This window comes from Petromyzon marinus, chromosome 55, assembly GCF_048934315.1.
Source record: "Petromyzon marinus isolate PM22_M1 ecotype Great Lakes invasive population chromosome 55, UKy_Petmar_22M1.pri1.0, whole genome shotgun sequence".
Lineage (NCBI taxonomy): Eukaryota > Metazoa > Chordata > Hyperoartia > Petromyzontiformes > Petromyzontidae > Petromyzon > Petromyzon marinus.
Genome location: NC_133721.1, coordinates 12,484,505 through 12,511,950, shown reverse-complemented (window position 1 = coordinate 12,511,950; position 27,446 = coordinate 12,484,505). Strand labels below are relative to the sequence as shown.

Here is a 27,446-nt window from a genome sequence, read left to right as displayed (position 1 = left end):
TACACTATTAGATATTATTGTAAAAAATAAATAAAAACTCCATCCCATGTGTTAGTGATTTTGTAATATTTTAGGCAGGAAATTTGTTTTCAAATTGAGACTTTTTTTCTGGCCTCCTAAAGGGCACTCGGCCGCAGTCCCAGCTGAAAGCATCGGAAGCGTTAATCAATAAACTCTGCCCTTAAAGTAAACAAAACAAAAACATCTTAGCAACATAAAAAAGTCAACGTTGTAAGAAGGCTCTGTTGCCCCGAAACGTCACCAACTACATACTTATTTAATTTCAGAGCAGTGGCATCGACGGCCGCGTCGACTCTGCGCTGTTCGTCGGCACGTCCGCTGCCACCCAAGCAACCAAACATTCTTGATTTCTTGACTAAATTAAGTCACTCGTTCTGCTTTACTTATTTTTCGCGAAATAAGCCGGTGGAGACGCGGGGAATCCCCCCCCGCCCACCGCGCCCGCCCCCTCGCTAGCGGTTTTCGTGACCCGCAGAGCCTCCAGAAAAGGGGGATACGAACGTCAGTTTTGAGTCACGGTCATTTTGCGTCCTTCCCCCCCCCACCCGCCTCGCCTTTGCCCGTGCAACCGCTAAGCCCGTGTCTGCTGGTGGTGACCACACCCTGCCAAGTCATTCCGCCCAGGGAAGTTGGAAGAGCTCCAAATTCACCCCGCCCGCCCACTCGGCATAGACGATGCAGACTTGAATAAACGACCCAGTTATTACCCAGAAAGTGTGCGCACGGCAGTGTCATTAACAGCCGGGCACGCACACAAGACAAAGATCCCCCGTGTGTATATCCTTCGCGGAGGGTTGGGGCAGGTGCTGTTAGGGAGTAGGCAACTATGAAAGCTGAGACGGCACACGAGGGGGTGGGTGGCCAGCACCACGTCCGACCACACGCACACGCGCGCGCTCTCCGCCCACGCACTTGAGTCACCCACGTTGTTCAATATTTACCCGTGTTGCCAGGTTGGTGTTTGTTTTTGTCTCTCACCCGATAAGAGGCCGGGAGGGAGACAGACGCAGCCCCAGTGGGAAAGAGCAGAGAGACGGGATGGAGAGACACGGAATGCGGAAGGGCATAGGCAGGGAAAACAGACAAATGGGAGGTGATACGGACAGGCAGACACACAGGAAAGACAGAGAGGGGCAGATAGACAACGACGCAGGCGAGACGGGACAGCTGGACGTGGAAGATGGACAGGAATGACGTACGGTGGAGAATAGACGGTGGGAGACGAAGACAAAACGGGATGAGGCAGAGCGGACGGATAGGAGACAGACACCAAATACAGACAGCAGAGAGACACCGCACCCTGTCCCTCACACAGTTGTCCCGATCTCTCCATGTCCAAGTTCAACAGCTCCACCATAACTGACCTAGGCCGAACCTTGCCAAGGAGACTTTTAAGTGGGTGGGAGGCCTTTATCCAGTGGTGGATTGACAAGGGGGTTTGTAAATTCCTTTTTTATCGATTAATGACAACTCGACTGAACTTACGCGCCAGTGACGCATCTCGTGCAGGGTTTTTACGGAGGGCGAGGATCTATTTTGAGTGTTTTATGACGTACTAAGCAGGCTGGCGCATGCACACACCCACACACGCACACCCACACGCGCTTGTGAGCAAATCACCAGGAATGTGGCCCTGTGGTCGGATCTCAGAAGCCAATAGAGTCGTATTTGTAAAGGAAGGCACTACTACGGCTGCAGTAGTTTAGCAGTCGTGGAACGGTTGGGGTTGGCCGGGCGATATCGCTTTATCCATCGTACAGGTTGTTTTTAGGTTAGATCGCGTAAATATGAACGTGTCGTAAAACCCGCAACCACCACCCGACACAACCAAATAGTAAGGTTTGTCACATGAACAAAACGTGGCCAATTGGTTACTAGCACAGCACACCGGTGTGTTGGAAAGCTGAGCCACAACATTTGCAATCTGAGTACGACGTTTCGCCAGTAATTACAACTAGCTTCATCAGGCTGCAGTCAGATTTGTATTGCGTTGCATAATCTCAGTTGACTCCTTTGCAGACATTTTAAAGACGGACAGATATTTGTCAGTAGTCAATTAAGTTTCACCCGGGCAATCGGAGAGCAGCACAGACTTCGTGTTTATAACCTAAACGTTAAACACGGACAATAATATATTTAAGAATTACAGTTAAAAGACAAACCGCATATTACGCGATTGGAAAGAAGTTAAAATGAAATAAAAAATGTTTTAACTGTAAACCGTACGTAGCCAACCGATTAGCACGGTTGGCTACGTACGGCGTGAAAGAAGTTCAATTTACATACAACATACGTACATACAGGTCTAGTATCAGAACTGTGCAGGGCACTGCGATGATGGTCAACGCAGCACTGGCAGCAGATCTGGGTCCACATCAATACTCACCACCTGTTGTACGCACACCGATTCTGGACAGCTGGCAAAACCTCGCTGCCGCGTGACCTCCTCCTAACCGCCGCCCCCCTCCTCTCCTCCCCGCCCGTCCCCCGTGTCCGTCTCAGGACCTCGTCAAGTCCCACCTGATGTTCGCCGTGCGCGAGGAGGTGGAGGTGCTCAAGGACCAGATCAAGGAGCTCGTGGAGCGAAACTCGCACCTGGAGCGCGAGAACTCCGCGCTCAAGGGCCTCGCCTCGCCCGAGCAGCTGCGGGACATCCAGGCCCAGCTCACCGGACGGCAGCAGAGGGCCATCGGCGGGGCCCCGTCCAGCCTCACCCCCTGACGCGGCCGGCTCCGCACGAGGCGACGGTCGCCTCCACCACCACCACTACCAATGACTACGACCGCAACGACGATGACCGAGGCTCAAAAATAACCGACGTCCGAGGAGCCGTTTTGAGCGTGCTATCCCGCGGCCAGGCCGGCTGCATGACAACCTAACGTGCGGCCGGCCAAAGGCTTGGCGGTTGGACTGGGACGCGAGCGAGCTGGCCGGAATCCGTGCTGGCCGGCCAGTTGGCGAGCCGGCCAGCTGGCGGGAAAGCCAGTGAGCGGGCTGGCCAGTGTCAGGACTGGTTGGCCAATGGTGCGCCGGCCGGTAGCCGAGTGAGCGGGCTGGCCGGGCTGGCTGACCGTTGAGCACACCGGCTGGCAGGTTAAGCTTAGTGAGCGTGCTGGTGAGCTGGCGGGCGCTTGAAGGGCTAGCGAGCTGGCGAGCCGGCTGGCTGCCAAGAAGCTGGACCTCTCGTTGCGAGCGTCCCGGGCTAAACGAGCGAGCAGCGCGGGCTCCTGTGTTGTTATTATTAAATGTTTTATCGTTTGTTTTTTGTCCTTCTAAAAACTCAGGCTGTAGATGGCGACGCGTGATTTGTCGTGTTGTTTCCTTGTCGCGTTGATGAAACCCGTAGCCGCGGTGAGATTTTTTCCCCCGATAGAACGTAAACTTCGTCTTTTTACAGGGCGTTGAGTGTAGTGACCACTGATGCTGCTGAACCTTAACCCCACGGGGGCCCAGTGGCGTTCAAGGGCGAAGGTGCCCACTAGGGCCCGACCTGAGCGTGAAAAGCCTTCACCTTTGAAGGAGCTGGGGAGGGGGGGCCTAGGGTGGGACCCCCTGGGTGGGACACCGCCTGGGTTCACCGGCTGGGTTCTCTGCGTTCACCGGCTGCTTTCACCGGTGCCCAACTTTGTTGATCGCCCCCCCGGAAATGCTCGTCCGCGTCCGGTGATGGCACTACCACTACCCACCCCCCCCTGACTTGTAAATAAATAAAGTTGTTTTAAAGCGATGATTGCTGGTGGCGTCCCTTCCATGGTTGGCTGCGGGTGGAACCCTCACTCGTTACGAACGTGTCACAGGCGTGCACCGCCTCAGCCTGGCAGAGGCCGTGGTGAGATTGTTGCGAGGCTGTGGTGAGCTGGTGAGGTTGCCGGCAGATGCTTGCGGGTGGATAGGTGGCGACGGAGCTCTGGTGAGGCTGCGATGGCACGGGTGAGGTTGTGGTGAGGTGGTGTGCGGTGAGACAATCGCGACAGGTGGCGAGGCTGTGGTAAGTGTGGCGAGGCTGCAGGTTAGGGGCCGTCCATAAATGACGTCACGCACCTGGGGGGGGGGGGGTCAGACATTTGTGACGATGTGTGATGACGACGGGGGGGGGGGGGGGGGTGAGAAATGTGACGTCGCATCAAAATGCGCAACTTTAAATAAATATAGACAACACGTTCTACTTAATTAAATAGACTTTTTGATGTTTTCTACAACGTCGGAGTGCAGCGCCACATTAAATACCGACTACAATGACAATAGTTTAAAGCGATGTGAAGCATCTGTTTTTTTGGGGGGAGGGGGCAGAGCTGTGTGACGTCATATTTGAGGGGGGTCTGACTTTTTGTGACGCCGTGTGACGAGGGGGGGGGGGAGGTCAAAAATCGTCCAAAATCGCGTGACGTCATTTATGGACGACCCCTTAGTGAAGATTGTCTTTTCGCACCGTGCTAATCGGTAGGTGCTGGGAATCGTCGTGAGATTCACATGCACTCTCAAACGCTCCTTTTGTCAATCCACTGCTGGATGAGCTTCTCCCAGCGCCTGAGATCATTGCGGCCGAGTTGAACATACTTCACCAGTCTGGTTGTCAAGTCCTGGAGCCAAATGATGTGACCGCACCGCCCTCTGCTGGTCACGAACGCGGCATAAAACCTCGGCAGCCCCAACGACATCCTTGTCACAAGCCTTCTTCACTACGTTGGTCCCCCCCACCCACCCCGTCCAAACGCACGGACCCAGGCGCCCCCAACTCTGCTAAGCCTCCAAGATCTGACGAGATGGAGCCGAGGTTGAACTCTGGCAACGAAAACTGCGGCGAGATTGAAATCGGGCCTGTGCTGCTGCCGCCGCAGTGACGTGATCGCGGTGGCGAGGCTCTAAGTGATGTAGAGGTTTTTTATTTTTCATACTTTTAGATACTGGCAAAAAAAGGTCCCATTTTTCAGCTGCCCACCCCGAGCTGTATACATGCTCTGATGGTGGCATTGTCTTTGTGCGGTTCGCCTTTTGGTGTTCTCTGGTCTGACACTGGTAAGACGAGACCCAAAAGGAGGCTTTCTCTGGTGTAGGCCAAGCAGTTGCAAAGACAATGCATATAACATTAGTTACATTATTATAGACAATGCATATAACATTAGTTACATTATTATTCAGGACAATGCCATATAACATTCTAGTTACATTATTATTAAAGACAGCGTCATATATTATCAGATGTTTGCATGCTCACCACAAGTACTGTGTGGTTAATGCAGTAACTTGATTCCTGTGGTTAATGCGGTAACATGATTCCTGTGTGGTTAATGAAGTAACATGATTACTGTGTGGTTAATGCAGTAACATGATTCTTGTGGTTAATGCAGTAACATGATGTCTGTGTGGTTAATGCAGTAACTTGATTCCTGTGGTTAATGCAGTAACTCGATTCCTTTCAAAAGGTTTATATTTGGTGTTTGAACATCTTAACAGCTGTTTTATTGCCAGAAAGGGTAAAACCTATTCTTATTTATTCATACTGAGATTATTATGACAATGTCTAACCTCGGCGAGTCTAAAAATAAGACTCGTTTCCAGGCAGGGCCTTGCCCAGTTTTCGCAGTACGATGGGACGGCGACAATTTAGCCAAAATATTGTCCAAATTGGCGGCGCCGGCTCGCACGCATGGCCTACACTTCGTGGCATCTTTCATGTCAACTGTGAAGCAGACAGCACGCGGTATTGTTTTGTTTTACTTTTAAAGCACCAGCACACTTGACCAGGGTGGCCCACAGGGCATCGAAACGCAACACAACCCTCTGCAACAAGCGGCCAAGCGCGCCGCCCCACGGGGGTGACGAAAGTTGCCCCAATGAGGAGTGCTGCGATGCGCCTATGAGATGCCCACTCCCCACAGCGAGGCTCGCAGCCTCGTGCTGAAGAAGTTGAACTATGTTCACTTTTTTTTTTACACCAGGAAAGGCCCCACTGAGCTCTGTGTAGCTCTTTTTTTTCAGAAGCGACCTCGCTATCGCAAATGACAGCTCAGCGAAGTGGCTTGTCGTGCGGAAATTTATAGCAAATGTACTCTTAAACGCGTGCTTCTCCTTGTGGAGGGGAAAACCGGAGAACCCGGAGAAAAATCCACACGACCATGGGGAGAGAGACACCGCAAACTCCAAGTATACAGTCGGCGTCAGGGTCGGGATGGAACCCACAACCTCCTGTATACCAGGCAAGGTAGTTAACATCTCCTAGCCACCGGGGCACCCCAGGTTTACGCAACATAACACGTGCATTGTGACGAAACTTGAGGGCCAAAATGTAAATTTAGCGTAAAATTCTTCAACCTACCGGCGAGCCAAACCCATAATTGGCACACTAATCGCTTTCACACGCGTCGTTTTAATGCTTGGCTGGTGCCGGGTGGTGGCAAGTCTTGACACAAATATGGCCAGATCATGCGTTACGTCGCCTAACCAGGTGCGGCTCCAGCTCCTCTCAGATATGGGGGGGGGAGGCACTTTGTATGTACGTATGTTGCACTTCTTTTGCACCGCACGTAGCTAATCGGAGGTGCGGAAGGAGAACAAACTGTGAGTCGCCGCTTGAGAGGACCTGGGTGGGTGGGCCAAAGGGACATTTGGTGGTGCAAGGCCCCCACCAGGGCCCCAACCAGGGCCCCAACCAGGGCCCCCAACCAGGGCCCCCAACCAGGGACCCCGCCAGGGCCCCCACCAGGGCTCCCACGAGCGGTGGCACCGGGGCCAAAACCCCAAACATCAATGACGACTCGAGGACGGGGGGAGGGATGCACAATCATGGAATGTTTTTAATGCGTAGACTTTGATCCTTCGACTGACACGTGCACAGTTCTGTCAACGGCGACACCGGGCGTCGGTAATTTACACAGAACGCGTGCGTGCGCGAGCGGGTGGGTGGGTGGTGGGTAGGTAGGTGCCCCCCACCACTCCCTCCATCCTATTAGATTAACAGACACTTGACGATTAATTAAGAGAACGACACGCGATGGCCGCGGGGTTTAGACAAAGGCCGTGGCGTGAATCGGAGTCGGCTGCGGGGATGAGAACTCGTAACCGCGAGAGAGGTGGTGGTGGTGGTGGTTGCAACGACATCCTGGGTGCAAGAATCGATGCAGCGTGCGAGTGTGCGCATGTTTGCGCGTGTACAACAAGTATGCACATGGGTGTGTGCGCGTGCGTACACGTATGTACCTAGCTTGGCACATGCGTTGTGGTGACGTCACCGCCACCTAGTGGCTAAATGGTGGTTGTGGTACAAGTACATTGCTGTGGGTGTGTGTACAAGTGCGCGTGTGTGTGTGTGTGTATCTTGAGAGTCGTGGTTGCGTGCCTCTTCCTCACCCTCCAACTCGGATGCTCTGGATTATCTGGAAAATGGCTGCACAGAAAACGAGCACCAAACCAGACACAGAGACGTTCAGTTCACAGGTACCATCGCACGCAAACGTCACAAAGACAGACAGTATACAGACTCGCAGCATTGAAGCCCTAACCACCCACCCACCACTTAGCCCCCCCCCACACCCAAGAGCCTCTACAGACTCGGGGCAAGTGCTGTTACCAACAGAAAACATTCATATTCTTTGGGTCTTTTGGTAAAGTCATGTAGATAGGTTCAAATTAATACAAATAAAATAAACAAAAAACTACGACGCTTGTGTTGTGATCGAAACGTCGTAGTTTTTGGTAATTTTCTTTGAACCTATCTACGTGATTTTACCGAAAGACCCAAAGAATATGAATTCCTGCAGTCACGAAAGCTTTAAGTCAAGAGAAAAAAATGTAACCTGCTATTCTGTTTTTCGGCTCAGCCAATCTAGATGGGAGGGGGGGGGGTGCGAGGAGCCCAGGACGGGTTCAGACATCACTTGCCACTGAATGCAAGAATGCTCTGTGGGGATGGAAGGCCTAAGGGCTGGGTGGACTCTGGGGGTTGTAGAGACGGGAGACCCACAAAGGGTAGGAGGCCTGCATTTCTGTACGGCCGCAGGGCATTAGGATTGTATGGCTGTAAGTCACGATTGCTACGCGCATGTAAATATGTATGAGTAAGAGGCCTGTATGTCTGAATGTATGACCATGTATGCAAGCCTGTATGTGTGAAAGGTTGTACTTGTGCAAGGTTGTTTGTATGTCCGCAGGGCTGCATGTGTGTGATTCTATGTAAGGCTGCCTTGTACGTCTAGAACGGTGTTTGTGTTCGGCAACAATTGAGGGAATAGGAGTGACGCTCATAACAACGAGCGGAGCGCCGGGCGGCTAAAATGCAGCAAGTTGGCACAGTGGCGGTTACTGGTGGTGCATTCGCCAGCCATGTCAGTGAACCCATGGCACCTGGGTTTGTCCCAGGTGCCTTCGACACTTCACGTGGCCTTAACGCGGGATACGTGTGTGTGTGTGTGTTTCTTTGTAAGGTTGTATTGTACGTCTACAAGGACGTATTGTATGTAGGGGCTGTACGTCTGCGCAGTTGAATTGTCTGTAGGACTGTCTGTATGGATAGATGTCTGCGACGTTGTGCTGCAAGTGTGATGGTATGCCTACGGGACTATGTTTGTGAGATATTGTATGCATGACTGGATGTAGTGTCTGCAGAGACAAATCTCTTGTGACCTCCTGCCAGCGAGCCGTCGACATTCCACGTGGCCTCAAAAGTGCACCTAGCCTGGCGCAAACGCCTTGGGTGACAACCGCCGCCACTCTCAGTCGCGAATGGCGGTTGTTATTTTTGTAATTGTCTGTACACCGGTGAGACTGTTTTGTACGGAGGGTTGCCGAGATCTCGAGTCTGTAGTGTACGGCTACACGCCGGCCTCGGCACTCACCCGAGCCACACACCACGAACACGAACAGCGCCAGCAACCAGGGCCCCACCGGGTACCGCTCATCCTGGGTTTTCTGTGGGACGCAAAGCGCACACGAGACACACGCAATGTACACACACGCGCACACGTGGACACAAGCACGTGCAGAGACAGATCCCCCCCCCCCCCACATTGGCTTAACAGACTGTTTGGGGCAAGTGCTGTTCGAGAGAACCTACGCAGGCCGGCAGGGCACACGAGAGCGGGTGGTGTAAAAGCACCATGCTCGGCCACCTTTGTCTCACCCTAGCGATGTTCACGCACCGCACCGAGTATTTATTCAAGGCTGAACGGACCTAGAGTAGGGCCAGTTCAGATATTTGCCGCCGACGTTGAACTTTCACTGCCGGCTTTGTGGCGCTAATCACTACGCAATCGTACCACCCCACACAAACGCACGTTCACACCAGCGTGTATATGTACAGCCCTTTTGTCAATACACTGCTGGATGACGGTCAGCAGGGGTTATAGGACGATACTTCACCACCACGCTGGTTCGTGCGGGATGGTGAAGACAGGGGAGCATAGAAGTGCAGGACAACAATGGACGATGCTGCACCCTGCCCTCTGCCTCCAACAACAATGTAGCAGCACTGCATGCAACAGCCGATTGGGATGGTGGATGGGCACCCGTCAAAGTACTAACCAGGCTCAGCTTCTGACGAGATCAGACACATTCCTGGTGATTTAGTCATGGGCGGAAGACACATTGGGGCAGACGTGTACACACACGAACGTACGTGTATACAAAACACAAGCGTATAGGCATTCGCATAAAATGACAAAAACGCATACACGTGAATAACCACACACGTGGACACCCACGGTTACGGACAATACACATATAAACATATGCTAATGTGGACAACCATACACGCATTTGTAAATACAGGTGTATGCTGTACTTACAGCACAAGAACACAAACACACGTATAAACAGGTGCGCATATTCACACGCACATAACAAATACCCCCGTATAGCCTTAACATACTTTTTGGGCAAGAGCTGTTAGCAAGTAGCAGCTATGAACGCCGGTACAGCACATGAAGGGGTGGGTGGCCAGCATCACGCCCGGCCGTCTTTGTCTCCCCAGTTACGAAATAAACAAGTGCATTACAAGTACACACACAGGACTATACACGTGTAGAGGAAGTCTCATTCATCCTCACACACTCGCATACTTTCTGCACTCGACATCACCACGCTGTATTCTTGTACAGGGAAATTGAGTTTGCAGGCGTACAGACGTTTCAATAACGTCAAAAAAGTGTCTTAAATTGTTCGTGTTTCTCTCTTTGTGATGGGACTTTGTAGGATGAAGGTTGAGATTTATAAGGGCACGGGGTGACCAATAAGGTCTGAATTGCTCTGTAATAGGGCACTGTGGAACGAGGGAACGGGGTTGGTTTTGATGATGAGTGTTGCTGCTGTAGTGTACGAACAGTGACAACGAAATCGAGAAGTTGAAGTACACCAGCCCAAGTCTCATTTTCACACGTAAACACACACATACGCTGCACATACACAACATCCTCCATTGGCCACTAAGTGTCGGTGACGTCCTCGCGGCGCCTGTGACAGGCTAGGTGCACTTTGAGGCCATCACGTGAAGTGTTGAAGTGTTGAAGACTCGCTGCTGGCAGGTCAAGGGACAGACTTTAGGTGCCATGGGTTGATTGACGTGAGATGACTGGCAGATGCACACCAGCTATGCTACCCACTTTGCCAACACAAAAAAATAAAGATCCCCCGTATAGCCTGAGCAGGCTTTTTGGGGCAAGTGCTGTTTGCGAGCACCTATGAAGGCCGGTTCGGGACACGAGGGGATTTGAGTGGCCAGGAACACGCCCGACCGCCTTTATCTCCCCAGTGGCGATGTTTAAACACCGCAGCAGGCACTCGTTTGAGGCTGAATCGACTTACTCGTCACCGGTGTTGTCCGTGAGCGGGAATCGAACTCGAGCCGCTGGGTTCGTAGCGCAGTGCGCTAACCACTACGCCACCCCTCCCCACCAACACAACAACACACACACAGGTGCACAGAGCTATAGTGTATACACACTTGTGCCTAAATCAATAAACATATGGTAACACGTGTACACACACACACACGGTTAAACTCACGTATACACGTATACAAAACATGAGCAGGCATACGTACACACGTTGAACTTCTTTCGCACCGTACGTAGCCAACCGGTGTACATTTGTGCACACGCGAATTGACAAGCACACAACGTACGTACGCACACGTGTATCCGCGTGTACACGAACAGCAGCACGAGTAATATGGCATCCTCCATTCGAGTGCAAGTCACGTTTCGACGGCTCGCGTGCCAGGCTAGGTGCACTCTGAGGCTCACCACGTTAACGTAGCAGGTCACGAGGACAGACCCAGGTGTTTAGAGGCTAACAGACGTTACTATATATACACACATACACAATGTACATACACAATGTACACACACATACACAATGTACACGTACACATTGTACATACACAATGTACATACACAATATACATACACAATATACACACACAGCTAGGACGTCCACGTGTACACACACAGACGTGTACACACACAGACGTGTACACACACACACGTACACAGACGTGTACACACACAGACGTGTACACACACAGACACGTACACACACAGACACGTACACACACAGAAGTGTAGACACACATACGTGTAGACACAGACACGTACACAGACGTGTACACACACAGACGTGTACACACACACAGACGTGTACACGCACACAGACGTGTACACACACAGACGTGTACACACACAGACGTGTACACACACAGACAAGTACACAGACGTGTACACACAGACACGTACACAGACGTGTACACACACAGACGTGTACACACACAGACGTGTACACACACAGACACGTACACAGACATATAGACACACAGACGTGTACACACACACAGACGTGTACACACACACAGACGTGTACACATACATATAAACACAGACGTGTACACATACAGACACACAGACGTGTACACATACAGACACACAGACGTGTACACACACACACACGTGCACACACAGACACGTACACAGACATATAGACACACAGACGTGTACACACACAGACGTGTACACACACACACGTGTACACACACAGACGTGTACCCACACACACGTGTACACACACAGACGTGTACACACACAGACGTGTACACAGACACGTACACACACAGACACGTACACAGACGTGTACACACAGACACGTACACAGACGTGTACACACACAGACACGTACACAGACGTGTACACACACAGACACGTACACAGACGTGTACACACAGACGTGTACACGCACACAGACACGTACACGCACACAGACGTGTACACACAGACACGTACACAGACGTGTACACACAGACACGTACACAGACGTGTACACACACAGACACGTACACAGACGTGTACACACACAGACACGTACACAGACGTGTACACACACAGACACGTACACAGACGTGTACACACACAGACGTGTACACACACAGACGTGTACACATACATATAGACACAGACGTGTACACATACAGACACACAGACGTGTACACACACAGACGTGTACACACACACACGTGTACACACACAGACGTGTACACACACAGACGTGTACACACACAGACACGTACACAGACGGACACACACAGACGTGTACACACACACAGACGCGTACACACACAGACGCGTACACACACACAGACGCGTACACACACACACAGACACGTACACACACAGACGTGTACACACAGACACATACACACAGACACACACAGACGTGTACACACACACAGACGTGTACACACACACAGACGCGTACACACACACAGACGTGTACACACAGACGTGTACACACAGACACATACACACATACACACACAGACGTGTACACACACACAGACGTCAACATCGTCCACGTCAACAGACGCTACCGCCGCCATGACTGCGACCCCGTCTCCATCTCCCCGGGCCTCGGCTCCTCTTGTGAACGGTCCCGGTTCCTCACCGATGACTTGGCCACGTTGCCCCGCTGGGTGATGTTTTTGCTGTGCTTCTCGCTCGCCACCCGCATGCGCTGCTTCGCCACCATCCTTGACTCTTTGCTGAGGACGGAGCGCGGAGCGGCTGATGCTGATGGTGATGATGGCGGCTGGGCAGACTGGGGGGGGGGTGTTGGTGGGGTAGAAATCGATTCCGTCGCGAGTAAGTCGATGTCGCGATTCGCATCCACACAAAAATCGCGGCTCGATTCGATATGGGTTTTAGATTAAGTGTGCACTACGTTAAGTCTGAGTTTCTCACGGCCTAGCCCGTGAACTGGGCCCAGTCCATGAGCGGGTCACGTGTGTGTTGTTAGAACGACTGTTTGTTGTGACTTAATCTAACACGTAGGGTTTGCACATTTTTTTTGGGAGGGGGTGAAGGTAGACTGGTACCCCAGGCCCATATGAAATGTCTACCACTGAGCGCTCAAGGGCTGTTAACGGGGGATGGCCACCAATGGCTCAATGTGGCTCAATTTGATCCGGAAGCCTCTCTTGATTTTAATTAAAAACGCAATTGCATCCTTTATCAGAATCGTAAAGCAGTCGATTCGATGACAATTGGACGATTCCGGCGAATCGATACGAGCGTGGGCGGTCCCAGCTTCTGGGGGGTTGGGGCCCCGCCCCCGCCGATAGGGGGGAGGGGCTGTGGGGGGGGGAGAGGGGGGAGGGGCCGCCACGCATGCACGCAGGGGGGTGGGGGCACCCGCGAGGAAGTCACGTGATCTCCGAGCCCCTCCGGGCACGTTGCCACGAGGCACGTGGTGAGAGCATCGACAGGAGCCAAAGTCCCCTAACCCCCCCCCCCACCACCCGTGTCGCCTTGGTAGAATGTTGGGGCAAGTGCTGTTAGCGAGTACCTATTGAGGCCTGGCACGGCACACGGGGGGAGTGAGTGGTCAACACCACGCCCGGCCGCCTTTGTCTCCCCGCCCCCCCCCCCCAGTGCTGTTTACGCACCTCACCAGGTATTTATTTGAGGCTGAGTCCACCTTAAGGGAGGTCCGGTTCAATAATCCGCCTGTGAGCGGGAATATAACTCGGTTCGTCGGTTCGTAGCGGAGTGTGCCCCACCGCTCCCCCCACCACTGTCACACAAATACTCAACATAATAACGTTGTTGAACTTCTGTCGCACCGTAGGTAGCCAGCAGTGCTAATCGTGGGTTTTTGTGTATAGTTGTAACTTGCTAAACCGCCCTTACTGGACATATGTGAAAAAGGGCGTCATCGCTTATCGGATTCCTCTTGCAGTCTAAATAAAAAAAATTCTGATTTAATCTATAGTACAGCATTCACAAATGTTATGTAAGACAAGACATTTCGTGCGTCATTTATTTATGACGTCACGATGTGTGGCTCGAAGGAGACTTCATCAAGAGTGCGCTTTGGTGACATCGCGTTTCGCGCTGCGCGTCGCCACTAACGGGTGGTTCTTGCTGATGACGTCATGTTCACGGAGTGACGGGCACGTAACGACGGGGGGTGACGTCACGATAAAGAATACATAATTTTTTTATACATATTAAAAAAAATATATGTATTCTTTATTCTTGGTTCTTTCGGTTAAGTCACGTAGATAAAAAATAAAAATAATGAATTTAAAATAATAAAAGCTAAAAACCATCGACGTTTCAATCGCAACACAAGTGGTCTTCATCAGGCGGAGAGAAAAGAGGGGGCAAGCCTCCAAATGCAACTGCTTATAAGGGTTTCCAATGTCAGCAGCATTCAATGCCAGCAGCATTCATTCAATAGGGGCGAGGAAGCAGAATTTGTGTTGTTTATGTCTACATTGACCTCTTGTGCTTGACTGACACTTTCCTATCTGTTTTTAAACGTCACATATCGCAGTTGTATTTTTAGTTTCCGTTTAGAAGGCTAGAGTATATGTTTTATAAAGATGCATTTATCGTACATGTCAATCCCTTATCAGTGCCTACTGCAGACCAATTCAGACCATATTGGTCACCCCGTGCCCTTTTAAATCTCAACATTCATCCTAAAAAAATCCCATAATCACGAGAAACAAACCAATATATTTTTGTTGCCCGTGTAGTGGATTCGAATTAGGTGCACACACAACTTCTTGGGAGGCAACACTTATTTATTAATGAACACAACAGTTAACTCTTATATTGCGCATAGGGTGGTGACCACCGCCTTACTCTAGCTAACACACACTTCTCAGATACTCTAGGGAGGTACAGCCTCCTGTCTTGGTGGGACTTCCTTACACGTCTATCGCTATCCTAGACTCCTCCGGCTGGGACCTACACACAGATCCCTTGCTACCCTAAGGAGGTACAGCCTCCTGTCTTAGCGGGACTTCCTTACACGTCTACCGCTGTCCTAGAGTCTTCCGGCTGGGACCTACACACGGATCTCTTCTTTGCTTCTTCACGATGAATCTTCATTCTTGATACGGGCAACCTCGAACCTCGTGAGGAGGCTGCTTATATGGACCTCGAGGTGCTCGGGCCCCGCCCCGGCCACGCCTCCCTTCGAGAACCCTCTCGAAGCCCCCCTGCTGTCCACGTGCCCCCCGAGGTGCCCCCTAGGGCCCCGGCCCCCACTGGGGTCCAGTCACGTGTCCAGCCGGCGTCACAGAGAGTGCCACGACCTCACACCACCCTCGTGGCCTCATGAGTCCAGAACCGGCCCTGACGTCATTCCCACCTCCAGCCGGGATGACGTCATGTGTGTGTGTAGACCCGCGTGGTCGTGACGCTACTCCGCATAGTGACGTCACACGTGTGCGTGTGTACACAGTAATGATGCTACAATCAGTACACCCGTATTGAAACGGGTGTACGCCGTATGGACCTGAAAACCGTGGGGTTGCCAGCTCTGATTTATGTTACCGAGATAATTTTGCTGCAATACATTTTCACATGATAAGCCACTTTGTGGAGCCGTCATTTGTGGCCAGGTCGCTTCTAAAAAATAAGCTAATAGTTCAGTAGGCTTTACCTGGAAAGATTTATTTTAAAAAAGATTTGCGTTTTATCTCCATATATATAAAAGGCAAAGGTGTGAATGTGTGTCTGTTCAAAATGTTTAGTGTACTTCCCGACATGCAACAAACTTGAAATTTGCCATGCGGGTACTTTCCAGACTGTGCACCATGCAAAACTTATTAAAAATACACTTTTGTGTATATTTTTTTGGGGGGGGAGCTCAATAATGCATATTTTATTTGCACGGCAAGTGAGCTGTGACGTCAAATCTGTCACGTGACCCGCGCATGTGGAAGCGTAACGCATTGTAGTGTAGTGGTTAGCGCGCTGCGCTACGAACCCGGCGACCCGAGTTCGATTTCTGCTCACGGCCACCACCGGTGACGATTATTTTTACCGGTCCTGGGCCTCCCTTAGGTCGACTCAGCATCAAACGAGTAACTGCTCTGCTGTGTGAACATCGCCACTGGGGGGACAAAGGCGACCGGGCGTGGTGCTGGCCACCTACCGCCTCGTTTGTATATTACAGTATTTGAAAAGTGATTTGACTCCAATGGTGTTTATGTATTGTTTGTTGGTGTCACGGTCTAACCCGCCCCGGACATCTGTAAAAAAAAGAGAGCTTTATAGCTCATCGGATTTCTCCTCCAGCATAAATAATCCGATTATTTGGTTTAACACGTATGCTTTCGCGACCAATATCATCATAATTACCGGTTGTAATTACTGGCAAAACGTCGTACTCAGATTGTAAATGTTGTGGAATTGCCCCCCAACACAACCGGTTAGTGCTGTACCAGTAACGAATTGGCACGTTCTGTTCACGTGACAAACCTCACTCAGTGTCCGGGTGGTGGCGGGTTTAACGACACATTTAAATCTTGATTTGAAGCTTTCGTGATTGCAGGAATCCATACTCTTTGGTCACGTGACTTTTAATGTATAGACACATTAATATATTTACACGATCTAACTCCCCCCCCCCAAAAAAATCTATATTATGAATCGAATTTTGATTTAAAGCTTTTGTGACTGCAGGGATTCATATTCTTGGTTCTTTCGGTAAAGTCACGTAGAAGGGATACAATAAAAAATAAATAATAAAAATATATTCTTTTATTGTTTCTTTCGGTAAAGTCACGTAGAAGGGAAACAAAAAAAATAAAAAATATATTATTGTATTGTTTCCCTTCTACGTGACTTTACCGAAAGAGCCCAAAAAATGGAACGAATTATTTATTTAATTATTGCCACCCCCCCCCCGCCCTTGAGTGACGTCACCACGAGGGAGGGGCGGCGGGGGCGGTGACGTCGCTCGGCGCGTAGTCACGTGGCGCGCCAAAGTGAACGATGGCGGCGCGGGTGGTGTCCCTGTGGTGCTCGGCGACCGCGGCGCTGCTGATGGCGGCGATGTTGGTGCCGGGCCCCGGGCTGGGACCGGGCACGGCGAGGGCCGACGGCTCGGTGCGGCAGATGCGCACGCACCTGTTCGCGGGGCCCGTGCTCAAGGTCGAGTACTGGTGAGGGGCCGCGTGTTCTTGTTGTTGTGGTGGTGGTGGTGGTGGCGTGGTGCGTGCACGAGGAGGTGGGGGGGTGAGGCCCGGCCGAAAGGGATGCGGAAGACGGCGGGGGAGAGAGGTAGGAGAGACCGGGAGAGAGGTAGGGGAGGGATGGAGAGAGGTAGGGGAGAGATGGAGAGACCGGGAGAGAGGTAGGGGAGAGATGGAGAGACCGGGAGAGAGGTAGGGGAGAAGTAGGGGAGACCGGGAGAGAGGTAGGGGAGAGAGGTAGGGGAGGGATGGAGAGAGGTAGGGGAGAGATGGAGAGACCGGGAGAGAGGTAGGGGAGAGATGGAGAGACTGGGAGAGAGGTAGGGGAGAGATGGAGAGACCGGGAGAGAGGTAGGGGAGAGATGGAGAAACCGGGAGAGAGGTATGGGAGAGACTGGGAGAGAGGTAGGGGAGAGATGGAGAGACCGGGAGAGAGGTAGGGGAGAGATGGAGAGACCAGGAGAGAGGTAGGGGAGAGATGGAGAGACCGGGAGAGAGGTAGGGGAGAGAAGTATGGGGAGAGACCCGGGGAGAGAGGTAGGGAGGTAGGGGGAGAGACCCGGAGAGAGCGGTAGGGGAGAGCGGTAGGGGAGAGCGGTAGGGGATAGAGGTAGGAGAGAGATGGAGAGACCGGGAGAGAGGTAGCGGGAGAGACCGGGAAGAGATGTTGGAGAGAATCGCGAGAGAGGTAGGGGAGAGCCCGGGGTGAGACGGGGAGAGAGGTAGGAGAGAGACACGGGAGAGAGACCAGGGAGAGAGACAAGAGAGAGACAAGGGAGAGAGGTAGGAGAGAGGTAGGAGAGAGACAAGGGAGAGAGACAAGGGAGAGAGACAAGGGAGAGAGACAAGGGAGAGAGACAGGAGAGAGAGGTAGGAGAGAGACAAGGGAGAGAGGTAGGAGAGAGACAAGAGAGAGAGGTAGGAGAGAGACAAGAGAGAGAGGTAGGAGAGAGAGGTAGGAGAGAGACAAGGGAGAGAGACAAGGGAGAGAGACAAGGGAGAGAGACAAGGGAGAGAGACAAGGGAGAGAGGTAGGAGAGAGACAAGGGAGAGAGGTAGGAGAGAGACAAGGGAGAGAGGTAGGAGAGAGACAAGGGAGAGAGGTAGGAGAGAGACAAGGGAGAGAGAGAGACAGGAGAGAGAGAAGGGGAAATGTGAAGCGGGGGAGGGGGGGTAAGAAGGAGATTAAAAAGAAGAGGGGGGGGAGACAATGGAGATGGAGGGAAAGAGATAAGGAGCGGGAGAGAGACAAAGAGGGCAGGGGAAATAGCGGAGATGGAGAGAGATAAGGGAGCGCAGTGGGAATGGTTTATAAGAGAGAGAATGAAGAGGAGAGAGATGCCGAGGGGATGGGCCACAGATGGCGATGTAAACCGAGAAGAAAGGCGGGCGACAGAGGAGACGGAAGGGATGGGAGAGAAGGAAGAGAGAGCAGAAGAAGGGAGAGGGGATGACGTTGAGGGAGGACACGAGAGAGGGAGACGAGGGCGGAGGGACAGTCGAGAGGAATCGGGGAGAGATTTGAGAGGAAATGAGTCTAGAGACGCGAGACGAGAGATCAAAATGTTGATTTTGATTCTCCATGACGAATTTAAGGTGGATTTCCATCGTAGTTTCTCGTTTCTAACATTTATGCTCATGCCTTGTTGTTTTCTTGCTGTGCGTCTCGTTTAAACCCAGGACAATCCTTGCGAATAAAGAGCGCGTCTCTCTGTCCTGATAGGGCCTTATAATGTTACCATCACCTGTTGGAATGAAGTTCGTACTACGACTTGAGATCAGAGAACACGGGCAGCTCAGAGGCTTTGGCGCAGGGCACGTCGTTAGAAGCGATGATCGCCGGGTGGCCGGGAAGAATGACAGCCGTGAGGTGTCAACGTGCCCTCGGGAAAACGTCGTCCACCGAGGAGATGGAGCGATGAAATCAGATCGTTTGCAGGAGCGAGATGGATTGTTGCACGATAGGATCGTGAAAGTCGGTGGCAACTCGGGGGAAGGCTTTGATCCATGGCTGGTGATGATGATGATAATGCCTTCACGGTCGTGATCACCATGTTTCCGCAAAGCGTGGTTCCCCTGGCCTGGGGGGTTGGACTTTATCCGACATGGCGCGGTCTTTGGTCGACAAAGGGGCTGAAGGTCTCAACCTCCGTAAACGGAGCAGGCACATTCCAGCTGCCACACTCGGGGTCAAGGTTGAAATTTGTGGGGGAAGCCATCACCCTAACGAGCTTTTGACAGGAGCGGCGCATTGAAGCTAAACTATTTTTATTTTACGAAGTAAATGACCACTAAGCTGTAGAGCTCTTTTTTTTCAGAAGCGAGCTGGCTACCACAAATGATAGTTCAACGAAGTGCCTAATCATCGCGTGGAAATTTATAGCAGTTGCCGAATGCTGTGAATGCATGTGGATTATAAATGTGGAGTGAAAAACTGGAGGACCCGGAGAAAAACCCACGTGACCACGGGAAGAGAGACACGCAAATTCCAAATATACAGCAGCAGGGGTCGGGTTCGAACCCACGACCTCCTGTATACTAGCCGAGTTAACGTCTCGCCACCGTGGCACCATTGGTCAGTGCCATGGGTACATCGTCAATCTCGTCATGGAGATGATGACGATGTAGCTAATGCGAATTCTGATGGGAGCTTTGCTCCCCTGCACACGATCTGCTCTGCCTTGAGGTCTTGAGTGTTCAGCAGGGTCATTAACGATTGGCTGAAGTTCTGCTACCGAGCATCATTGATTAACCCTCCAAGCATATTTAACACACCTGTGGCATCAATCAGGATTGGTTTTGTGGCTCAAGAATTGTGATGGGTGTGTTAATTGGGCATGGTGTAATCTTGAATGGAAGGTGAAATATTGGGATGCGTTTATGGATAGGGGTTTGGTGTAGTTATAGGGATGGGGTTATGTACAATGGTTAGGGATAGGCGTAGAGATGGGATTAGGTAGAGGAGTTAAGTGCAGGTTGAGGTTATGGATAGCATTAGTTGGGTAATAGAGTTTGAGTTGTTCGAAATTGGAGTTATGGTTTAGGGTTAAGTAGTTATGTAACCCAGGTCGCCCTTGCAATATAATCAGTGTTTAATTTGTCTCCATGAATTTATGTCCTGGTTAAATAAAGGATATATACAGAGTTGTGGACGAAATACGCATACGTGTGATGGTTAGCAATGAGGCTAAGGATCTTCATGGGGTGATTTTTGGGGTTTCGGTTGTACTAGGGTAGGGGAAATGGTTAGGGGGTGAAGGTAGGGATGGCAGTGAAGGGGTTAAGGTTGGGCGATCGGCACTCCGGGGCCGCGGTATATCACACCTCGTGAGTGTCGGCTCGTGGGACACTTAGGGTTTTGGCATTGATGGCGCGGTGTGTGCCCTGGTTGCCCGGCAGCGTCTCCTGAGGGTACCGGCGGGTGTTCGAGGAGTACTCCCGCGTCATCGCCGAGAGATTCCCGGACATCCGCGTGGAGGGCGATAACTACCTCCCACAGCCCCTGTACAGGTGAGAGCCGCTCTCACAATGGACCCAGCCACTCCCTACTCTCCCCTCGTCCCCCATCTGTTGCCTCTCATGCCTCCCTTACCTCTCTTTTATTTTTCCTCTCTCCTGCCTCTCTCCGGCCTCTCTGTTGTATCTCGCTTTCATTTCACTCTTCACTCTTCACTCTTGCTTCTTCCCTGCCTCTTCAGTTCCTCTCCCCCGCCTCTCCACTCCCCCCATCTTCCCTAGAGAGGGAGGTTGTGATGGTAGCATTTGGACCTAGTCTACTTTGGGGACCATTAAACGGCCAGCAAATTGGCCGTTAGGCAGCGGGTCCGTGCTAATTATGTGCATGATGGCTGCGCCACTGTGGCAGGGCTAGTTCTGCCGGTGTACACGCACAGTCCTTTCGTCAGTGCTCTGCTTGATGGGCGCCTCAACGCACGTTGTGCGTCACGGGGGGCTTATTTGACCATACTTCACCACGCTGGTCACCGCTCGGTGAGGCGACGCGAGCGCAATAGACGATATAACTTCCGAGCTCTGACGAGCTTGAGTGCATTCCGGGTGGTTTGGCCAGAGGCTGCACCAGTGTATGGGGAATGGTTGCACCAGTGTTCAGGGTCTAGGGCAGGGCTAGCTTGGCTAATCCCTCCTGCCAGCTCATTTAATTTGGCCCAAGCCAAGCGGCGTTACCCAAATATTTCATTAAAATCGGCTAGCTGCGAGGATGTGGCCGGGTGGTGGTGGTGGTGGTGCAGAGGTCGGAGATGCTTAGCCGGTACGGCTGAGGCTCTGGGTTCGGATCCGTGTTTCAGCCACCATCCGTGGTTAAACTACCGGGCTCTGAAGCGGTAACAAAGAATAATATCCTTTACCTCTTCTGGCAAAAATACAGGTGGTTAAGATGTCCAAACACCAAATTAGACATCTCTTACTAGGCATCAAGTCTGTATTAACCACACACGTTTGTGGAAATATATACACACAAATATGCTTCGATAATATAGACATTGTCCTTGAAGATGATTAGCCTACACCAGAGACAGCTGGTTCTGTCTCACTGGTGCTATAGACCAAAGGATACCAAAAAGGCGAGCAGTACAAGGACGATGCAAATGCCAAAGCATTAGAAATAGGTGCCTTCATGTGTTTGAACATCTTAACACCTGTATTATTGCCAGAAACGGAAAATCCTTTTATTTTTTTCATCATCTTGATAACTGCCAAAGAGGGTCCCACAGATAAGTAGTCGCAGTTTGATGGTCTCAGCTCGGTGTACTAATTACGTGAGAAAATAAAATATATATAATTTGGCCAAATTTCGGCTCTGGGAATTCGAGGTGTCATTTTGACTGTTGTGCGATGAACGTTACGATGGCAGGGCTGGTGGGAAAGTGCTGCCCCCTTTACTGTGAGCACCAGGGGACACTTGTAGCAGGGGATCTCTGTGATATCCGCCCGCGTGCGCCGCTCTCTAAACACGAGGAGTTGCACTGCCGCGCGAGAGTTGGGAGTGGATTCTCTGTCTCGCGACGAGGCGCCGATGGCGCAGTTGGGATGAAGTTGGAGAATAACACTCAACAAAAGCGTTTCTTGAGTAAATTGAATTGCGACCCTGAAATCCTGACGGACATGCGCACGCGTGTTGAACTTCTTACGCACCGTACGTAGCCAACCGCGCTAATCGGACAACGAATTAAATCTCTCGGCAGAGTGAGTGAATAATTCCGTGCCTGCTTCCGCTGACCCGCGCGCGCGCTTCCCTCCCGTGTCGTCGTGGTCTCCCTTCTCCCGCCCCCGCGCGCTCCTCAGGTACATCGCCTCCTTCTTCTCCGTCTTCAAACTGGTGCTCATCGGCCTCGTGCTGAGTGGGAAGAACCTCTTCCCCATGCTCGGAGTGGACACTCCCGGCGTGTGGACGTGGAGTCAGGAGAACAAGGTGCCGAGCGGAGCGCCGGGCTACAATAAAAAGCGGGACTGCGACGGAATCGCCGAATGTTGCTGATATTAGCCAATAAAATAAAGGGGGCTGCTGTCGCACGACTGCTCGATCTGATTATTGCTTGCCGATGAATCGATTGCCCAAGTGAATAAACGTTTTCTAGATGGCTGCCCGATCAACTTTGAGCGGCTGCTGGATCGACTGAGCCAAATCGCAACGATTAACTTAGATTCACGATCCACAAGATATATATAATGAGCAAATCTCTGATCAATGATTTCGTCGGTTGTCCCATTTCATCGTATTACAGCGCCACTGCTGCCGCATCGCCGCTAGCGTCCCAGTGTTTCTCCTTCCCTGTGTACGGTGTTTCTCTTCTGAATAGACATCGCTTGTCTTATATTTCCTCTCTTGAACACATGTCCTGTCTCCGCTTTATGTCGCCTGTCTGAATACGCGTGCGTTGCGTATTTCCTTTCGAATGCATCTCTTGTTTCGAATATCTCTTTTTCTGAATATATAGACCGTCTCTGTTTTATACATAGTGCCTATTTGAATACACCTACTGTCTGGCCTGTGTCTCCCTTCTTAATACATCTGCCTGTCCCCGGACATCCCTTGTGAGCGCAAGGGATGTGGGTTCGAGTGGGGAGGGGCTTCACTTGGGATTCTCCTTCGCCGCCCCCCGCTCCGCTTTCCCCTGCGTTCCCCTTCGGACGACCAACGCGTGCCCCCCCGTCCTGCGTGCCCCCCCCGTCCTGCGTGCCCCCTCTCCTGCGTGCCGTGCGCAGCTCTACGCCTGCCTCATGATCTTCTTTGTGAGCAACATGGTGGAGACGCAGTGCATGTCGACGGGCGCCTTCGAGGTCTCCCTCAACGGTGAGGCGCCGTACGGATGGGGTCGCACGCGACACCGCGTTGCGTCCCATCGCACGCGTCGGAACGTGGCGCGGTGTGTTGACGTGTGCAATCAGCCGGTGTGTGGCCTGGCGCTGGTGCGCGCGTACGCATGGTCCGCTGGTATGGTGTGGCGTCGGTACGCGTGAGAGGCTGATGCGTTGTGTGACGGTGTGGTGGGGTAATGTGTTGTTCTGGCTTAGGGCAGCGCTCCTCTGTGTGTGTGTTGTTGCATTCTTTGGTTTTATCACAAAGTGCTTGCGTTCAATCAAATAGAGACCCTCCCACCCACAGCCCAGTGCAATGGTTGACCTGTGTGTATGTGTGTGTATGTGTGTGTATGTGTTGTGGGGAGCGATAGTGTAGCGGTTAGCGCGCTGCGCTATGAACCTGGCGACCCGGGTTCGATTCCCGCTCACGGCCAACACCAGTGACAATTATCTGAACCGGTCCTGGGCCTCCCCTAGGTCGACTCAGCCTCAAATGAGTACCTGGTGCGGTGTGTAAACATTGCCACTAGGGAGACAAAGGCGGTCGGGCGTGGTGCTGGCCACCCACCTCCTCGTGTACCGTTCCGGCCTTCATAGGTGCTCGCTAACAGCACTTGCCCCTACAGTCTGTTAAGGCTATACGGGGGATCTTTATCTTTGTGTGTATGTGCACGCGTGCGCTTGCCTGTGTTCGGGGAGCGCAGGCGCAGTGCTTAGTGCACTGCGCGATGCACCTGGTACCACGAGTTCGATTCCCGCTCACGACCCAACGTCGACGAATATCTGAACTGATCCTGGGACTCCGCGAGGTCGACTAGGCCTTAAACGAGCACCCGCTGGCATGCGTAAATGTCAGCGCCGGGGAGACGAAGGCGGCGAGGCGTCGTGGTGGCGGCCGCCCGCCGCTCCCGTCCCGTGCGCCTTTTCCCTCCTTAATAGGCGGCCCGCGAACGGCACTTGGCACGGCGGTCCCTGATCTCTTGTCCGCCCGCCTGCGTGTCCCACAGACGTGCCCGTGTGGTCTAAGCTGCAGTCGGGCCGAGTGCCGAGCCCCCAGGAGATCCTCCAGATCCTGGACAACCATGTGAAGCTGAGCGGCGGCTCCGCGGGCCGCATGCAGCCCTCGTAGCGACTCGCGCGGCCACGGCAGCGGCGGCGGCAGAGGCGGCGTCCGTGAGTTGCGCCGTCGTGAAGCGAGCGCGGGATGGTCAGGGTGGAGCGCGCAGTGGTTCGACTCCCGACTCGGGCGCCTTTCTGCGTGTAGTTTGAATGGGTCCCACGGTGGCTAGGAGATGTTAGCTGCCTCGCTTGGTCTACAGGAGGCCGTGGGTTCGATCCCGACCCTAACGCCTGTATATTTGGAGTTAGCATGTTCTCCCCGTGGTCACGTGGGTTTTTCTATTCGCATTTAGAATCAAAACGCGGTTAGAGTTTTGGCTGCTATACATTTCCACAGGATAAGCCACTTCGTTGAGCTATCATTTGAGGCCAGGTCGCTTCTCAAAAAGAGCTACATAGCTCAGTGGGCCCTTACCTGGTGAACAGAAAAATAGTTTTTAGTTTAGTTTCTCCCCCAGTTTTGCATTGGTTTCCTTTGGGTTCTCCGGTCGTAGCTAAAAAAAAGCATGCGGTGTCACTGCTGTTGGCCAAACACCTCCGGTGCTGAAAACGTACCTGCAAATTTCTCGATTGAGATCACGCATTGCAACATTGACCCCGACCCTCGACTATTAAAAACATGGCAGGACCCCCTCCTCCTGAAATAAGAGTATTGAGACTCGGCGATGCTTTCCCGGGTAAACAAGCGTATTAATAATAATGAGAATCGATACATACCGACACGGTTACCATGTTGTCAGCGGTCACGTGTGTTACATGTCACGAGTCGCCGATGTGCCTCGTATGTTGGATGCGTCACGAGCAGCCATGTCACACGTGTCATGGCTGGCCATTCGTGTCCAAATGCCCCACTGCGCCCGTTAACTCAGTAATAATAATAATTAGCTTTTGTTCGAGCCGCCCTCCTTTACGCACGGAGCGACTCCGAGCGCTTGACAAGCGACGGGCGACTTTCGTCACGTCCCATGTGAAACATTTGAAAGGGCACCCTCAGTGGCAGCTGCGGCACAGGGTGACCCCCGGGCCTGCACAATGGGGCATTCGTCTGCCGGTAGGGGGGTGAAGATTGCTTTGCGACTTACGATCCCTCTCCCTGTGCCCTCCTCTCTCTCTCTCCCTCCCCCTCCCTGCCTCCCTCCCTCACCAGTCGGCACAAGATGCGGTCTGCGGACGGACGGAAGGGTTCCGTGTGGGTCAATGACGGGCCGCTCTGAATCCTGGCCTCGCCGGGAGGAGCGGACCCTGACAGAAACGTTCCCACGCGGCTCTCCCCTCCGCCGCAAGGTCGCCGTCTCCGTGCCACGGACGGCTGCTGCTCCCCCCCCCCTCACCCCCGATACCCGGTGGCGATGGCGGGCAGTTCGTTGACGCGAGCCCTGGGCCTCGCGTGTGAAGGTGGCAGTGTGGCCATAGCACGAGGCCGGACGGATGAAGCGCTCCCGGCAAACGTAGCTGCTCTCTTTCGCAGTTCATTACTGCCTTGACTCCCTCCCTCCCAATTTAAACTACCCGCCACCCTCCCTCAACCCCCCCCTGGAGATTACCTCAGAAAATGGTGAAACTCCCGTTCCTACCGTGATTGTTCCGTGTCCGTATGCAGACGCAGGGCGTGCGTGAGGGGGTCGTGGTCCCACTCCCCCACCTCTCCCCGTCGCTCCTCGTGAGAGACGGGGGGGGGTGGGGGGGCGTGGGGAAGTTGGTTCACGTCACCGCCATCACGCAGCACCCTGAAGGAACAGCTTTGCCTGAGCCGACACGCGCGCACACGTGGGCGCTGGTGCCCTTGATTAACCCGGGCACGTGCCCCCTCCCCCCCTCCCCACCTTTTAATCATGAATTGTGACCCCCTTAATTATTGTGACCCCTTAATTAACTTAATCTCGGCTAAAAGTCCGTTGTTGCATGGGGGTCGGCTGCTCGAAAGTTATGATTATTATTTAATAACTGTGCACAGTTCTCTGTTGTTGATAAATCAACGAGTAAACTAATCGAGGGTTTTCTGTTCTTTATACCGGGATTAGTCTTTGAGCGCTCAAAGTGGGACGTGAGTCAATTAGCGGCGACAACTTCCTTGACCCTCGCCCTTCCTGCTTCACCTCGCGGCCGCGTTCTCGCTTCGCCCCGACCGAGCGGCCGCTACGAACCGGGAAGCGCGGAGAGCACGGCACCGCCACGCGGCCAGCAACGAGCCGGCAACGCGGCGCCGAGGAAACGTCGCCACCACTTTACCTGTCGCCCCTCCCCTCCCCCCCGGCTTGTGCGGATATGAACGTGGGGGGGGGGGAGTGGGGGTCGGGAGCGAGCCTCGTAGGCGACGTGGTGGACTTGCTGCACCACCCAGCCCCACCACTACCGCCCTCCGCCATGGAGCCCATCGCACCCCGATGAAAACAGAATTCCAGCCGCCACTGCGGATTAAGCGCGTTCAATTGCTAGGGCGTCCCTGAGCCCGCTATACTTGTGATTTATATTTGAATAACCGTCTCGTAATCTGTCGCCATCAGCGTGTAGGGAG

The 27,446-nt window shown here is 52.6% G+C and overlaps 3 protein-coding genes across 6 annotated transcripts in view; 2 read left to right on the top strand and 1 right to left on the bottom strand.

Moving 5' to 3' along the window:
• LOC116954570 (TSC22 domain family protein 3-like) overlaps window positions 1-3,749 on the top strand; it is a 48,449-nt gene extending 44,700 nt beyond the window's left edge. For all 4 annotated transcript variants that reach the window (XM_032975198.2, XM_076052364.1, XM_032975199.2 and 1 more), the window contains one exon: window positions 2,524-3,749. In XM_032975198.2, coding sequence (XP_032831089.2) covers window positions 2,524-2,742 — 219 coding nt within the window. In that variant the 3' untranslated portion in view covers window positions 2,743-3,749. The remainder of the gene's footprint in view (window positions 1-2,523) is intronic.
• Window positions 3,750-6,795: 3,046 nt separating this feature from the next.
• LOC116954582 (stress-associated endoplasmic reticulum protein 2) lies at window positions 6,796-13,120 on the bottom strand. The gene is made up of 3 exons (XM_032975224.2): window positions 12,943-13,120; window positions 8,853-8,925; window positions 6,796-7,405 (listed from the first exon to the last, which is right to left on the bottom strand). Exons 1-3 carry the CDS (start codon window positions 13,024-13,026, stop codon window positions 7,365-7,367), a joined length of 198 nt encoding a protein of 65 aa, XP_032831115.1. The 5' UTR covers window positions 13,027-13,120; the 3' UTR covers window positions 6,796-7,364.
• A 4,118-nt stretch (window positions 13,121-17,238) lies between these two features.
• Window positions 17,239-26,264, top strand: SELENOT (selenoprotein T). Its single transcript, XM_032975221.2, has 6 exons — window positions 17,239-17,461; window positions 20,891-21,001; window positions 22,796-22,922; window positions 23,717-23,804; window positions 24,820-24,985; window positions 26,079-26,264. The coding sequence occupies exons 1-5, from the start codon at window positions 17,292-17,294 to the stop codon at window positions 24,939-24,941; spliced, it is 618 nt and encodes a 205-aa protein (XP_032831112.1). The 5' UTR covers window positions 17,239-17,291; the 3' UTR covers window positions 24,942-24,985; window positions 26,079-26,264.
• The last annotated feature ends 1,182 nt before the right edge of the window (window positions 26,265-27,446 follow it).